Source organism: Ranitomeya imitator, chromosome 5 (genome assembly GCF_032444005.1).
Source record: "Ranitomeya imitator isolate aRanImi1 chromosome 5, aRanImi1.pri, whole genome shotgun sequence".
NCBI classification, from domain to species: Eukaryota; Metazoa; Chordata; class Amphibia; order Anura; family Dendrobatidae; genus Ranitomeya; species Ranitomeya imitator.
Window position 1 is genome coordinate 213,117,474 of NC_091286.1, and position 15,844 is coordinate 213,133,317.

General features: G+C 42.2%; 1 protein-coding gene across 1 annotated transcript in view; it reads right to left on the reverse strand.

The window, feature by feature from the left end:
- C5H6orf118 (chromosome 5 C6orf118 homolog) overlaps positions 1 to 15,844 on the reverse strand; it is a 142,127-nt gene that overhangs the window by 15,711 nt on the left and 110,572 nt on the right. Inside the window, exon 9 of the mRNA XM_069767945.1 lies at positions 5,786 to 5,847. Within this exon, the coding sequence (XP_069624046.1) occupies positions 5,786 to 5,847 (62 nt within the window). The remainder of the gene's footprint in view (positions 1 to 5,785; positions 5,848 to 15,844) is intronic.

Consider the following 15,844-nt stretch of genomic DNA (forward strand, 5'->3'; position numbering starts at 1 on the left):
ATCTCTGCCCAGGGTTTGGCTATGGATCCTGCCAAGCTACAGGCTGTAATGGACTGGCAGGAACCCCATTCTCTTAAAGCGGTGCAGCGCTTTATGGGGTTCATTAATTACTATCGCCAGTTCATTCCACACTTCTCAACTTTGGTAGCTCCCTTGGTTACCTAAATTGTATTGCATATTTTAACAAATGATTAATACGTTAGAGTAGAGTAGGGCCCGACCAAAAGAGTCTACCTTGTCGTGATGGCGGCTTAAAAAATCTTTTGGCCAAAACAAATGCTGCTGGCTATATGTGTGATCTGGTGATAGGAACTGTTAATGTGTGATTGGTGAGAAGTGGAGTTTTTCCAAGAGAGAGCGTTGGGGCTGTGGCCAGTTCGAGGGGTGGAGGCGGGGCTGGGGTGCAGCCTGGGTGGAGTATCGGGGGGCCCTGAAAAGTTTGCCAGTATGGGGCCCCAAAATTCCAAGTGGCAGCCCTGATTGCCACCATTAATGTGCAATATAGTTTTGATACGTGTTGACTGAACAAAACTTGCTAGATTTTGTTGTCATTGTATTGTATTTATCCTAGCTCCATTTCTCTGGTGATGGCTTTTATCCCATGAACTGTAGTGACCTTCCTCCGGTGAGATCACCGCTGGCACTGTGAAAAAAAAGTCTTACAGTGCAGAGGTGAGTACACCGCAGTTCATCGAGAGAATTTCACTGTAGTGAACTCACCTCTGCACTGTGAGACTTTCTCACTGTGCCAGCGGTGATCACACTGGAGGGATGTCACTGCAGTTCATTGGCCCAGCTGGGAATGCAGCCTCAGTGACCTGCAGTAACCTGTTGTGAATTCTGTGACAGAGCTCCCTCCTGTGGTCACAAGTGCTCCTTCGGCTGATTCTCTCTGTGAGCTTCTGTTGGTGGAGGGAAGTGGTACTGCGGCTTCTGAGTTTCCTCCCTCAGGTGATCTGGTGAGGTCGTTAGGTGCCTCTCTACTTAACTCCACCTAATGCTTTGATCCTGGCTTCCTGTCAATGTTCCAGTGTTGGACTTGCTTTTCCCTGGATCATTCCTGTGGCCTGCTGCTCTGCATAGCTAAGTTCTTCTTTGCTATTTGTTTGCTATTTTTTCTGTCCAGCTTGTCTAATTTTTTGCTGGAAGCTCTGGGACGCAAAGGGTGTACCTCCGTGCCGTTAGTTCGGTACGGAGGGTCTTTTTGCCCCCTTTGCGTGGTTTTCTTTAGGGTTTTGTGTAGACCGCAAAGTTACCTTTTCTGTCCTCGCTCTGTTAAGAAAGTCGGGCCTCACTTTGCTGAATCTATTTCATCTCTACGTTTGTCTTTTCATCTTAACTCAGTCATTATATGTGGGGGGCTGCCTTTTCCTTTGGGGTATTTTTCTGAGGCAAGGTAGGCTTATTTTCTATCTTCAGGCTAGTTAGTTTCTCAGGCTGTGCCGAGTTGCATAGGCAGAGTTAGGCACAATCCACGGCTGCCTCTAGTGTTGTTTGGAGAGGATTAGGGATTGCGGTCTGCAGATTTCCCACGTCTCAGAGCTCGTTCTATGTTTTTGGGTTATTGTCAGATCACTGTATGTGCTCTGACCGCTATGTCCATTGTGGTACTGAATTGCCTTTCATAACAGTAACCTCGATGAGGTCACCGCTGCTCACTGGTGCTGTGCTCACAGCAGCTCATTCATCAGTGGTTCTTAGCCTGGATGGTCACCTCTTGGCACCGTCCAGATTGAAAACTAGTAATCCCCAGACATGGGGATGTTGTTTTTTTTTTTTTTTTTTATTACAGGAGATGAGGGATTCAATGGAATGGGAGTTAAGTGAGAATAACTGTTATTTTTAAATAAAAAAATGAAAAGTGTGTTGACTTTATTCTTGCTGTTTGCTTATTTGCAATATAACTATAGGATTAGTAATGGATAGGTGACTTATAGATGCCTGATCATTACTAATCCGTGGGCTTGATGTCACCGGACAATACAAAAGTGACATCAGTCCCACAAATATAACTCACTTGTCACTGCTACAGGGCAAGTGGGAAGAGCCAGGCAAAGCGCCAGAATTGGCACATATAATAGATGTGTCTTTTCTTGGTGGCTGTGGGGTTCTATTTTTAGGCTGGGGGTGCAATAGCCATGACCCCTTAACAGCCTGAAAATACCAGATCCCAGTTGTCCACTTTAGCAAGCCTTGGGGGACCCCTATGCCGCTTTTAAAATTATTTATTTAAAGAATTAAACAGAGTACCCCTCTATTCTTGATAGTCAGCCTTGCTAATGCAGACAGCTGAGGGTTGCAGCCTTGCAATCACCGATCACAGCTACGTGCTCACGCTGTCATTTGAGTAATGATTTTTCCACTGATCAGAAGCAGCGTTTGCCGCACTGTCATTCACATGACAGTGTGGCAAACACAGGATGTTCGGGCCCCCATTCACCATTCAAGTGAATAGAGTCTGGGTTCGGATCCAGGTATTGCTATGGTACCAGAACCCAAACTTTTTTAACTGTTTGGCTGAATGAGCTGGACCCGAACATCCAGGGGTCCGCCCATCTCTAATCCACAGGAGACAAAAAGTGACAGAGCTAATTTTGACCTTAATGACCAGGCCATATTTTTAAATCTGATCAGTGTTAATTTACGTTGAAATAACTTCGGAACCCTTCAAAGGATCCCACTGATTCTGAGATTGTTTTTCGTGACATATTGTACTTCATGCTAGTGGTAAATTTTGGTCGATATGATTTGTGTATAATTTATGAAAATATCAAACATTTGACAAAAAAAAAATACAATTTTATGCCCTTAAATCAGATAGTTATACCACACAAAATAATTAACAAGTAACATTTCCCACACTTTACATCAGCAGAATTTTTTAAACATAATTTTATTTTGTTAGGAAGTTAGAACGGTTAAAAGTTGACCAGCAATTTTTCAATTTTCCAAATTCCCAAAAGTAGCACCAACCTCAAAGTCCTCAAAACCACATTCAATAAGTGTATTAACCCTCCAGGATCATCAAAGGAATTAATGGAATGTGAAAGGATAAAATGAACATTTCACCTATTTTAACAAAAATTTTGCATTAGTCCCAAATTTTTAACTTTCACAAGGGTAACAGGAGAAAATGGAGCCCAAAATTTATTGCGCAGTTTTTCCTCAGTATGTTGATACCCCATTGATGTGGTGAAAAACTACTATTTGGGCACACGGCATGGCTCAGAAGGGAAGAAGCACCGTTTGACTGCAAAAATGGCTGGAATCGAGAGCAGACGCCATGTCGCATTTTGAGAATCCCTGATGTGCCCAAAGAGTGGAAACCCCTCACAAATGGTCTTATTTAGGAAACTCCACCCCTCAACGATTTTATCCAGGTGTACAGTGAGGATTTTTAACCCAAAAATACTACACAAAATTTGATAACATTAGGTTATCATCTTGAATATGTTGTCATTAGTGTTGAACGCAAGGGCTACTCGAGTTTGCATCAGGGTGCATGGGTATGCACCAAGTATCGCAGGTGCTTGCGTGACCCAGATGCAAACTCGAGTAGCGAGCACTTGCATTCAACAAGTCGTTATATCGTCATCAATTTTTTTACCTTTTGAAAAACCCTAACCCCAATGCTAACCCCAACCCCAACACTAGCCTAACCCTAACCTTGATCCTAGGCTAACCTAATTCCAACCCTAATGGCAAAAAAATGAAATAAATGAAAATTATAAAATAATGTAATCTTTAACACGAGGGGAATGACAGTAATTATTGGCTTTTGATCACTGAGCATGCACTTGCCATTGTTTTTCCAGGAAGTGTTAGCAGGGCGGGGCGGGGACGGAGCTGGAAAGACAGGGGGTGGTGGAGGTAATGGAGGGGCTTGGGGACTTCATTTCTCTCTCCTCTAACATGTATATCTTGTCAGAAGAGAGAGAAATGTTTCTAATAGCGGTCACACTTTTTGTTTAAGTGATCGCAGTTATTTATTGAATAACAATAATCACGTGATTGGGGACCACAAAAAGCAGCCCTGAACATGTTCTCCAGGGTCTCAGCTTCCCCCGGTAGCTGGTAACCCAGACAATTTCCAATGCTGGGAGTGCTATACCCTTATTCCCGATCGCTGTTTTAAAATGGCAATAAGGCCCATTGACAACCGCCGTTTTAATCTGCATCGGCAGGTTTTAAGGGGTTACCTTGCCCAATCCTTCTGTCAGTAAAGAATGAAAACCTCCAATCTCATAGTATGGTCAGTCCTTATGATACTTCCAGGTTGGACATCATTGTACAACGTGCAATGTGCATGGCAGCCTTGAGTCTTGAGACATGAACATCTAAGCTGTCACATATACTAATGAAGTTAAAGGCATGCAAAATAAAACAGTTTAAAAACTATCAATTTCAAATAAATAACCAATAAAATATAGCTACCATAGACATAGGACAATATGAAACAAGTCACGGACAATCGGGAATTGCCAAACATGATAAAAAAGGAGGAAAACCAACCAAAAAGTCCAAAAAATATTTTTATTGCTTACATAAAATTTAAAATCAGAGATAACAATGGGACAAAATGCGCAAGGACAATACCAGATTACAAGAAATTGTATAAAAAATATAAAAAAATTGCAATGACGCACATCCACATATGAAGTGTACATACATAAAAAGCTCAAATAGCAAATGCTAATAGAATTAGTGAACAAAAGAAAAAATATATAGTGTTAAAAAATAAAAAGTATGAAAAAAATATGTATAATGCGTAATATCACACCAAAAATAAAAAAAAATTGCAAAATAAAATACTGAATGTATGCTTGGAAAAAATGGAACAATGCAAATAAAGCAATCAATACTAGACATTGATAAGTGCGGGAATAAAGTGCTAGTGCATAGGGTCGGTTTTCCTTCTTTTCTATCTTGTTACATATACCGTAAGATGATTACATAAGTAAGGATAGACATAAGCTGTAACATTGTCAAAATTAATCAGCAGAATTATGTCGGTCTGTAGAGGAGTCAAACTGTATAATTCTGAGTCTCTCAAATACTCATCCAATTTTATTCATTTTGAAATATACTGTATATACAGTAGGTACAGCATTTACAGAGTTGCTATAAATGCAGTGATATTGGTTAGTTTCCAATACTCGTCGAGTATACTGGGAACCACCTTCACAAACATAGTAACAATTGCACAGTTTCAGCATTTTAAGTTATGTCTACCTTGGTGCAGTATTCTACACGCTTTACACATTATTATCGTACAACTAAAATCATTGAAGTTATTCTGCAACAGAAGTTGAGTAACTTTGTACATAAATTGCATTACTTATCGTGTGCTGATACTGAGTTACAGGCTGTAGTATAGAACAGCGCTATATTTCCTATTTTGCAGACTCCAAAGCTACAAATTCCCACTATGTATCTACAAAGTTACTCAAATTTTTACTTAGATTGATTATATGTGGAAACACATTTTTGTAAAAAAAAAATTGAGGAGATAACCTTCAAGCCTTTAATACTATATAATTTAAACAGTGGGGAGCTGGCTGTCAATCAGCATGATGTCGGCAATCATGCCCTGTTAACATAGAAGCTGTTTTGTAGACGAGACATCAATGGATGCTGCAGAATTAGTGGCTGGCATAAATCAGTAGCAGGCAAAATAGGCAGGTAGTTGATAGTTAGTTTTTAGCCCCACAGAAAAAAAATAACAGTCTTGAATAATCCCTTTAATGGGTTAAATATAGTTAAATATACTGATTTAATGACTTACTCTTGTTTCTCTATAGTTAGTTTTTGTTTCATTAGCACTCGTTTTATTTCAGAATCAAGATCCTGTAAATAATTGAAAACGGTTATTACAACATTTGTACATTGTTCTAATTCTTCACTGATAGTTCTGAGTTCAGACAAGCATAACTGGAGGGTTTATGCTTTTTCAAATGTTTGTTCACTTTACCACATCTTAAGGTACCGTCACATTAAGCGACGCTGCAGCGATATAAACAACGATGCCGATCGCTGCAGCGTCGCTGTTTAGTCGTTGTGTGGTCGCTGGAGAGCTGTCACACAGACAGCTCTCCAGCGACCAACGATGCCGAAGTCCCCGGGTAACCAGCGTAAACATCGGGTTACTAAGCGCAGGGCCGCGCTTAGTAACCCGATATTTACCCTGGTTACCATTGTAAATGTAAAAAAAAAAACACTACATACTTACATTCCGGTGTCTGTCGCGTCCCCCGGCGTCAGCTTCCCTGCACTGTGTAAGCGCCGGCCGTAAAGCAGAGCGGTGACGTCACCGCTGTGCTCTGCTTTATGGCCAGCCGGCGCTGACACAGTGCAGGGAAGCTGACCCCGATTCAGCGATGTCAGCGGGTGATCCAGCGATGAAATAAAGTTCTGGCCTTCTAGCTCTGACCAGCGATGTCACAGCAGGATCTTGATCGCTGCTGCATGTCAAACACAACAAGATCGCTATCCAGGACGCTGCAACGTCACGGATCGCTATCGTTATCGTTCTAAAGTTGCTCAGTGTGAAGGTACCTTTAACATCTACATCTTAACATCTACATGTTGTCATGGGTTTACCAAAACAGAGAAGAGGCAGAAAACTACAGTATCAGATTCCTGCACTGGTTAGAAGCACTTCTCCTTAGTTTTAAACAGTGTACATTTCTTTGGGCAGTGCAGAGGTTAATCTGCTCATTTGAGAGCTCCTGGAGCTAAGGCTCTCAGCTGAGCACTGTTAGCCACTACCATCTCCTATATAAACTGAGTCCTAGCTAAACACTCATTGTCAGAGCTAGCTTTTGCTACATGACTGGAGGTTGTTTCTGGTGGTAATTTGAGTAGGCGGTTGGTGGATTTATCTGTGACTGTTGCTAGGTTTTGAGTGTGTGATAATTCCTTTTCTTCTCCTACTTTGGTTTAACCCCATCCTCCAATACCTGCTGCATACTTCTGTTATATGTGTGTGTAAATTTGTATGTTTGGTACTTTTTGTTACTCTTGTTCATATTTCCTCGTGAGTCTGTGTCACGGTTCACGGGGAGGATACCTTTATCTTCCCCACCACTCACATCAGTTTGTCATGAACTGGAGTTGTTTGGTTGCCCCTGGTTCCTTTCTGAAGGGGATTTATCTATATCCCACTTCCCAGTTCCGGTTTGGAACTTGCAGCTCTCTGGGGGCCCCCCTTACCCTCAGGTCAGACAGGGTACTGCACCTAGGATAATTAGTCACCAGAAAGGCTGCCTTACTTTGTACTGGCTAATGGGCACACTGCAGCGAGGGCGATATAACTACTCCCACTCAAGCGGGAACAATATCAACGCCGCCAGTGGCTACAAAGCCTCCCAAACACACAGGACAAATCCGCTGCCACCAGCTCCAATTTCTTAATTATTAATGGGTCCGGATCACACCCAAATTAGTAGCATAATTCACTTCAGAGGACGTGACAGTACGTTATAGAGTAAGGAGAGACAACGCTTGCAATTTTATATACTTTTTACTCCAAAAAAAGTAGGCAGTGTTTACAGAAGTATAAAAAGATATTATAAAGAAGACAAGTATCGTATGCACAGTATAATTATGCAGTGTTGGCAAAAGATATTGATTAATGTTTCTATTAAGAGAGCTGAGTTCTATGTCGACCCAGAGCTTCCTAGATGGGAATATTCGCCACTCCCTGGTTCTAGCCAGGTGTGTAGCTAGTCTATATTTTTTAAAGTTCGGAAGTCCCATTCAACCCCTTATGTCTTCTGTTTATTAGTGTGGAATATTTAATTCTAAAACCTTTATTTTGAAATTAGAGTTTAGCTTTTTAGAAAGAAGGATTGTTGGATGTCAATAGGCAAAGCCTGAAGAAAATATAGTGTTTTGGGTAGAGTGATCATCTTTATTAGATTAATTCTAAAAAAAAAACAGGAAATAAGCGCTTCCTTCCTCGATGAAATATCACGTTCTAGTTTATGGAGTGAAGGTATAAAATTTAGGTAATATAAAGACAGGATGGAGTTGCTGATCTTGGTCCCTAAGTACATAATATGGGAACAATTATTTATGAATGGAGATATTTTGGATAAATGGGTCCAGTTCGCCAGCTTTATGTTAATATTTAGTAATTGACACTTAGAGAAGTTTATTTCAAAATTTGATACAAGACCAAATATAGGCATTTCTTTGAGTAATGGTTTGATAGATTTCCATGAGTCTGTGAGGTAGAAGAGGACATCATCTGCAAATTCAGCTATTCTTTTTCACCACATTTTATACCCTGGATTGTGGGGTTTTGTCTTATTTTTTGAAGGAATTTTGTCATGACCAAAACAAACAAGAGGGGGGAGAGAGGGCAGCCCTGTCTCATCCTGTTTTTTATCCCAAAGCTAGGAGAAAGCTCATTGTTAGTCTTCAGACGAGCCGAGGGTTTAGAATAAAGAGCCAATGTTTTTTCAATGAAAAAAGCAGGGAAGCCAAATTTTCCCAGCATTTTATCCATGAATTCCCAATCGATGTAATCAAATGCCTTTTCAGCATCTGTTGATAAAGAGGCAGTTTGCATGTTTTTAAGTTTTGTAAAGTTAATAATGCTCAGGGTTTTGATGACATTATCTTTGGCCTCACTACCTCTTACAAAGCCCAACTGCTCCAGGTTGATCAAGTCAGGTAATAAGGTCTGAATTCTATAGGCGAAGATTTTTTCATAGAGTTTAATGTCATTATTGATCAAAGAAATAGGTCGGTAGCTGTGGCATAGAGTTGGATCTTTACCATCCTTTGGGATAAGTATTATGTGGGCGAAGAGTGCCTATGTTTTAAAAGAGCTTGGTCTAATTATATTATTTGTGGTAGAGAGTTTCTCCCTTTCTTTTTTTTCCTAGACCAAGGTTCAATAAGGAGGTCTCTAAGCACTGCTTTGTGTGCCTCCCAGATACTGGAATTGCAAATATCTTCTAGGCAGTTTTCTAAGAAAAAATGTTTAAAACTCTCTCTGAGACCCAATATTATAAATTAAACTGTTGTTAAGTTTCCAATTAAATGCACATTTTCTTGTATTGTTTGAAGTAATGCTGAGCAATAGTGGGGCATGGTCTGGGTACATTATGGTGTCATAAGTCATTTTCTTAAAGGCACGGATGATTGACCTCGTGGAGACCAAAACATCCAACACCGCGGAGACACCATCACGTGTTTCTCAATGCAGTGATCCAGAACACTGCCCCCAAATATGCAAATGCAAGTAGAGGAGCTGCGGAGACACCATCACGTGTTTCTCAACGCAGGCAGTGAATAGCCAGGCCTTTCACCGGGAAGGAACAACCAAGGGAAGGGCAGCATCCAATAAAGGAAAACATCCAATAAAGGAAAACCACCTATGCCAAGCATCCACAGACAGCTGTTTCGGGGTTTTTGCCCCTCATCAGTGTGGAGTAGGAAACTGGCTATCAGGAGCAGTGCCTAGTAGAAAGTCTATAAAGGCAGGGATGATTGACCTCGTGGAGACCAAAACATCCAACACCGCGGAGACACCATCACGTGTTTCTCAATGCAGTGATCCAGAACACTGCCCCCAAATATGCACTGACTCAGTAGCTGATGTAGTATAAATAAGCTACGAGGTTAGTGAACCCCAAATAAACAAGGATGAGACCACCAAAAACTGGCCCAAATCTACTGTTAGTCAAGAAAGTGGGCACGTCTTTTGCAATGGAGAAGAGGGATGTGGGTGGTCACATAACAAAGTATGGAGGAGATGCATGCATCAACCAATGGTTCTGGCCCCTACTTTGGTTTCTCAGTACAGTGTATGGCGGGGGTGTCACGGGGTCATGTGGATGTCTAGTCATGTGCCCATGTGGTCTGACAAGTGTTGAACCCCACAGGTTTGAAGAGAGAGAGGGTGTATGTGAGGCAGTGACTGGTATTACATGTGAGGGTCGCTGTATGTTCCCCCCAGGATGCGCACGGAGGCGTATTGAGGCCATGAGTGTGCATTGCAGTTACAGGTGTAGCTGTGATTGCAATTCAGAATAAAAAGTAAGTGTTAGTCCTGGGCATGCTATGTGTCCAGGGCAGATTTTAGAAAACCTGCTCTGGGCTTTTGTCTTTTGAAACGGACTACAGAATAGTAGTGGTGCAGTCCATTTCATTCCTGGCCAGGTTTTCTATGTGGCTCAAGGCCACAGATTCTAGCTATAAATCCTGCAGTAAAGGGTTTGGATGTGTCAGGTTCAGAGTCAGTGTCAGTCTGGTGTTTGGAGGAGTACACAGAAGGCTCTGCAGAGCTCCACCTGTGTGAGGCAACACAGGCCAGCTGAGCCAAACAGCCAAGGCAGCTGAAAAGGCCTGGCACCCACAGCACACACAGCGGTGCAGTTGCCCACAGTAACTTGTCTCGGAAGTGGACTGGCGTGTTTATTGGCTGCAAACTGGAGGATATGGTTCCCAGCTGCGATTCGGAGGATATCGTGTACTGTGTAGTGCTGTGAGTTGAACATTAACACTGCAGTGCAGTCGCCCATGGCAACAGGTCATGAAGGTGGATTGGCATGTTTATTGGCTGCAATCCAGAGGATATGGTTCCCGGCTGTGATCTGGAGGATATCGTGTGTTGTGTTTTTGTGAGCTGAACATTAAAGAGATGTTTTGCTTTGAACTTTGATGGGTCACTGCCTCATCACTGCACAGGGTGCTACTGCTGAACTACAAATGTTTAACACGGGTAAAATAAACATAATTTCCAGAGTGCAAAAACATGAGCACATTTTAGCTGGAATTTTCGTTTTGCAGCTGGTTGGAAATAATACCAGCTTTCTTTTTCCAAACAGAGATCAGCAAAGTGTGATCAAAAGATCCGTGTGGGGGTGTAGACCATTAAATCAAAGAAGATAGTAGTAGTGGTAAAGGAGGATGGGAAAGCAATCTCCCAATTAAGTCTTATATGTAAAGGGAATAAAACTAGAATATAGCAATGACATTTTATGTATTTATGACAGAAAACAGTCTAAAGGCTAGCCATAAGAACAAGGGGCAAAAGGGTCTGCGGGACAGAGGCCACAGTACAAGGTAACCTTTTATACTAATAGCTCTTCCCCCTTAACGACTGCTCAAATAGGGAAAGGTATAAGTTGTCTTCTGTATCCATGTGCTTTTTCACTGTCATAATTGCTTTCATGCTTGGATTGAGTGATCAAACAGAGGTTTGGGAAAGTTCTGGCTTTGAGACTTAAAGTGAACCTGTCACCAATAAAAACGTTATTAACTTGCCAATATGGGCTTAATCTGCAGGTTAATAGCGTTACTAACTGGCCTGGCACCTGCACTAAGCCGAGCGCTGTGGGGAGAAAATTAACTTTATGATAGCTGGCCCCAATGGAGAGCCAGTGTCAGTCAGGGCGAGGGAGTGGTTACAGTCACTGCTCTGTATAAACAGAGCGGTGACTGAGCCAGTGCGGGCGCCAACTCCATGACTGAAACCGAATGCTGCCGAGTGAGAATAAAGTTAATTAAGTTCAAGGGCCGTGCAAGTTATTACCGCTATAAACTTGTAGATTAACCATATATCCGCAGGTGAATAGTTTTTGCTGTTGAAAGGTTCCTTTTAACTTCATTAATAATGTTTTTTCTAGTGCTTTCTTAAGACCCAAGAACCAAACTGCTCACATGACAGGACAGGTGGAAACACAGAATAATTAAAAGAAGCTTCATAACTCCCTGAGGAAACACAGGCGATAAAGATTTCCATGATTCCTCAAAATAAAATGGGAAGCACTTCTTTTTTTAAAAAAAGCAATTTGAATGTACCATAAAGTTGTAAGAGGACATAGTTGATTATAACATTAAAGCAAAAAATGAGGTCTAGCAGTAACATCATAGGGCGAGCTGGCCAGGGGCTATTATACCTGTTAGCTCTCCTTGTCATTTTGAAGCATACAGGATGGTTATGTCAAGTAATATAATTTATGTGAGGAAAATGCTCTAAAATATATTTTGCTGAAATGAAGAATAAAACATAAAGAAGCATTGAATGATTATCACTGCCCAGAGGAACATCTTCTGACATGGTTATATCGTACACTGACAAGCAATAGGGGAACAATGTTTTGAACCTTTTACTTTCAGGCTCCATATCTCACCAACCACTACTGCTTCAAACATGAGACTACCATCATTTTTTAGACAATCATCTTGGCTATATCACATGAATTTGACTTGCAACTATTTAGCATATGCCTACTTATGCAGATTTTTTGACACCAAAGGCCATATGATCCTGCAGGAGACTGAAGGAACTGAAGAGGTGGAGAAAGTCTGGTATGTCCTCTACAGTGTGTGTCTCATGTAGCGTGTGTAACTTGCAAGGAGTAACATACAGTGTGCGCTTGTTTTACTCCTTTCTGACCTCGGACAGGACAGTACGAGCGAGGTCAGAACCTGGGCTTTGATGCAGGCTCCAGTGGTGAGCCCGCATCAAAGCCAGGATATGTCAGCTGTTTTGTACAGCTGACATGTACCTGCAATAGCGTCAGGTGGAATCATGATCCACCCGCCGCTATTAACTAGTTAAATGCCACTGTCAAACGTTGACAGCGGCATTTAACTAGCGCTTCCAGCCATCGTACCGGATATGCGTGCATCGCTGACTCCCATCACGTGATTGAGGGACAGCGATGCGTCGGCATGACAACCAGAGGTCTATTGAAGACATCTATGGTTGCTGATGCCGGATTTCTGTGAGCGCCACCCTATGGTCGTCACTCACAGCAATGCAGCAATTTTACTACATAGGAGCAATCTGAGCATCGCTCCTATGTAGCGGAGCCGATCAGGCTATGCCAGCTTCTAGCCTCCTATGGAGACTATTGAAGCAAAAGTTTAAAAGAATGTTTTAAAAAATATGAAAAAAAATAAAAATATGAAAGTTTAAATCACCCCCCTTACACCCCATTTAAAATAAAACAATAAAAAAAAATCAAATATACACATATTTGTTATCGCCGCGTTCAAAATCGCCCGATCTATCAATAAAAAAAGGATTAACCTGATTGCTAAACAGCGTAACGAGAAAAAAATTTGAAACACCAGAATGTTTTTTGGTTGCCGCAACATTGCATTAAAATGCAATAACGGGCGATCTAAAGAATGCATCTGCACCAAAATGGTATCATTAAAAAAGACAGCGTGGCACACAAAAAATAACCCCTCACCCAACCCGAGATCACGAAAAATGGAGACACTACGGGTATCGGAAAATTGCGCAATTTTTGGGTTTTGTTTAGCAAAATTTTTAATTTTTTTACCACTTAGATAAAAAATAACCTAAACATGTTTGGTGTATAAACTCGCAATGACCTGTAGAATAAAAAAAAAGCTGGGGTCATGAAGGGGTTTAAGAGTCTGGAATTGGCTCATGTAAATGTAGCCTAAATATTTCTGTGTGATTACTCAATGTTAGCATTGGGGATCCACTTTAAATTTTTGCTGAGGGCCACACTTTGTTTCAAACTTTGCTGAGTATTGTAACTATTTGCTGTGCGGAGCCTCTGGGGAGCGGGACTAGGTTAGTAGTTTTATTTTTTATTGTAAGTCTTTGTTGGGGGATACTGGGAACCTGATTCTGTGAATCATACTGTGAATGTGAGGCTATGGGAGCCACGGTTCTATGATTGGGCAGTTGTGAGGGGCTCTAATACTGTGTTAGTTTTCTGTTAATAAAATCTCAGCATATACCATATATACTCGAGAATAAGCCAACCCAAGTATAAGCCAAGGCACCTAAATTAACCACGAAAAACTGGGAAAACGTATTGACTCAAGTATAAGTTGGGTATAAACAGCCTCTTCATCCCTATCCTGGTATGTATGGCTCCTCATCCCCATTCTTGTATGCATAGCCCCCTCATCCCTATCCTTGTATGCATAGCCCCTCATCCCCATCCTGGTATGCATGGCCTCCTCATCTCCATCCTTGTAAGTATAGCCCCCTCATCCCCATCCTTGTATGCATAGCCCCCTCATCCCCATCCTTATATGCATAGCCCCCTCATCCCTACCCTGGTATGCATGGCTCACTCATCCCTATCCTGGTATGTATGGCCATTCATCCCCATTCTTGTATGCATAGCCGTCTCATCCCCATCCTTGTATGCATAGCCCCCTCATCCCCATCCTTGTATGCATAGCCCCCTCATCCCCATCCTGGTATGCATGGCCTCCTCATCCCCATCCTTGTATGCATGGTCCCCTCATCCCCATCCTTGTATGCATGGCCTTCTCATCCCCATCCTTGTATGCATGGCCTACTCATCCCCATCCTTGTATGCATGGTCCCCTCATCCCCATTCTTGTATGCATGGCCTTCTCATCCCCTTCCTTGTATGCATGGCTTATTCATCCCCATCCTTGGATGCATGGTCTCCTCATCCACCATCCTGGTATGCATTATCTCCTTATCCTCATCCTGGTATGCCTGGCCTCCTCATGCCCATCCTTGTATGCATGGCCCCCTCATTCCCATCCCTGTAGGCATGGCCATCTCATCATATCCTGGTATGCATGATTCCTCATCACTATCCTTGCATGCATGGTTCCTCATCTCCATCCTGGTATGCATATTTCCTCATTCCTATCCTTGTTTTAATGGTCCCCAGTTCCCTATCCTGCTATGCATGGCTCACATCAAAAAAGCATAAAAAAATCCTACATACCGTTTCTGCGCTCCCTCGCAGCATCTTGTTCCAGTGCCAGCAGCTGCAGAGGCCGGGCGATCATGTGTGCCCGCTACTTAAGGGAATGAATATTCACTTCCCTCCATGCACAGGGGAGTGGAGAGAAGTGAATATTCATTTCTCTTAAATATCGGGGACCCGGCCACTGCTGGAAGTTGGCGGCTGCGGCTGTCACTGTGCGCGTTATTACAGAGAAATGAATATTCATTGCCACCGCAGTGAATATTGATTTCTCTTTAGCAGCTGGCACAGGAGTTGGATGCAGCCGCCTGCTTCTGCTTCCTGTGACTCGTTGAGGGGGGTGTTTTCAGCACACAAAAAATGTACTGAAAACCTTGGCTTATACTCAAGTATATATGGTACCCCTTTTTCAAATACAACTGACAAATATCAATATGAATGAAAGTTTGTATGAAAGTTTATGGATAGATGCATTTTTTTGTTACTGATTAAAAAAAAACCTCAATATTCTGAAACATGTTGTATCTAAATGAACTAAAACTCAATTACACGCTGGATCTTGTAACGTCTGCTGGCAGCTGCTTTCTCCTCTTCTGTGCATGCCGCACTCTGCTCCAGTGGCACGCTTAGTGCGTGCACTCCTCTGCCTTTAAGGGGCAGCGCGCGCACATGGTAAAATGCCCCCAGCTAACAGCTGGGAGGCATTTAGTTAATGTTATTGTCTGCAAGGTGTCTCCCAGCCATCTTGTATGTATAAAAGGCACCTTCCCAATGGGAAGTACCTGAGCAACCCTATAGTAATTTTTAGTGGTGTTGGTGTGTGTAACTGTATGTTGCCAGGTTCCTCATCCTTAGTCCGTTAAAGTTATTCCCGTATCCTGTGTTCCTCTTAGCCTAGCATAGATTGTCATATTCCTCTGACCATTTTGGTGGTATCCTTATCCTGAAACTGCATCTGCGGTACCTATACCCAGCCTCCAGGCCCTTGTGCGGCCAGTTCCAGAATTGTTTCCTAATATCTATGAGTGTGAACAAAAACCTATCTTCAACATTCAAGCTGTCCGCACAGTCCGTCTCCATATCTTGATAGTCAGTGACCTTGGTCACGTCTCCCTGTGTCACTGAAAAAGACTGTTGGGATA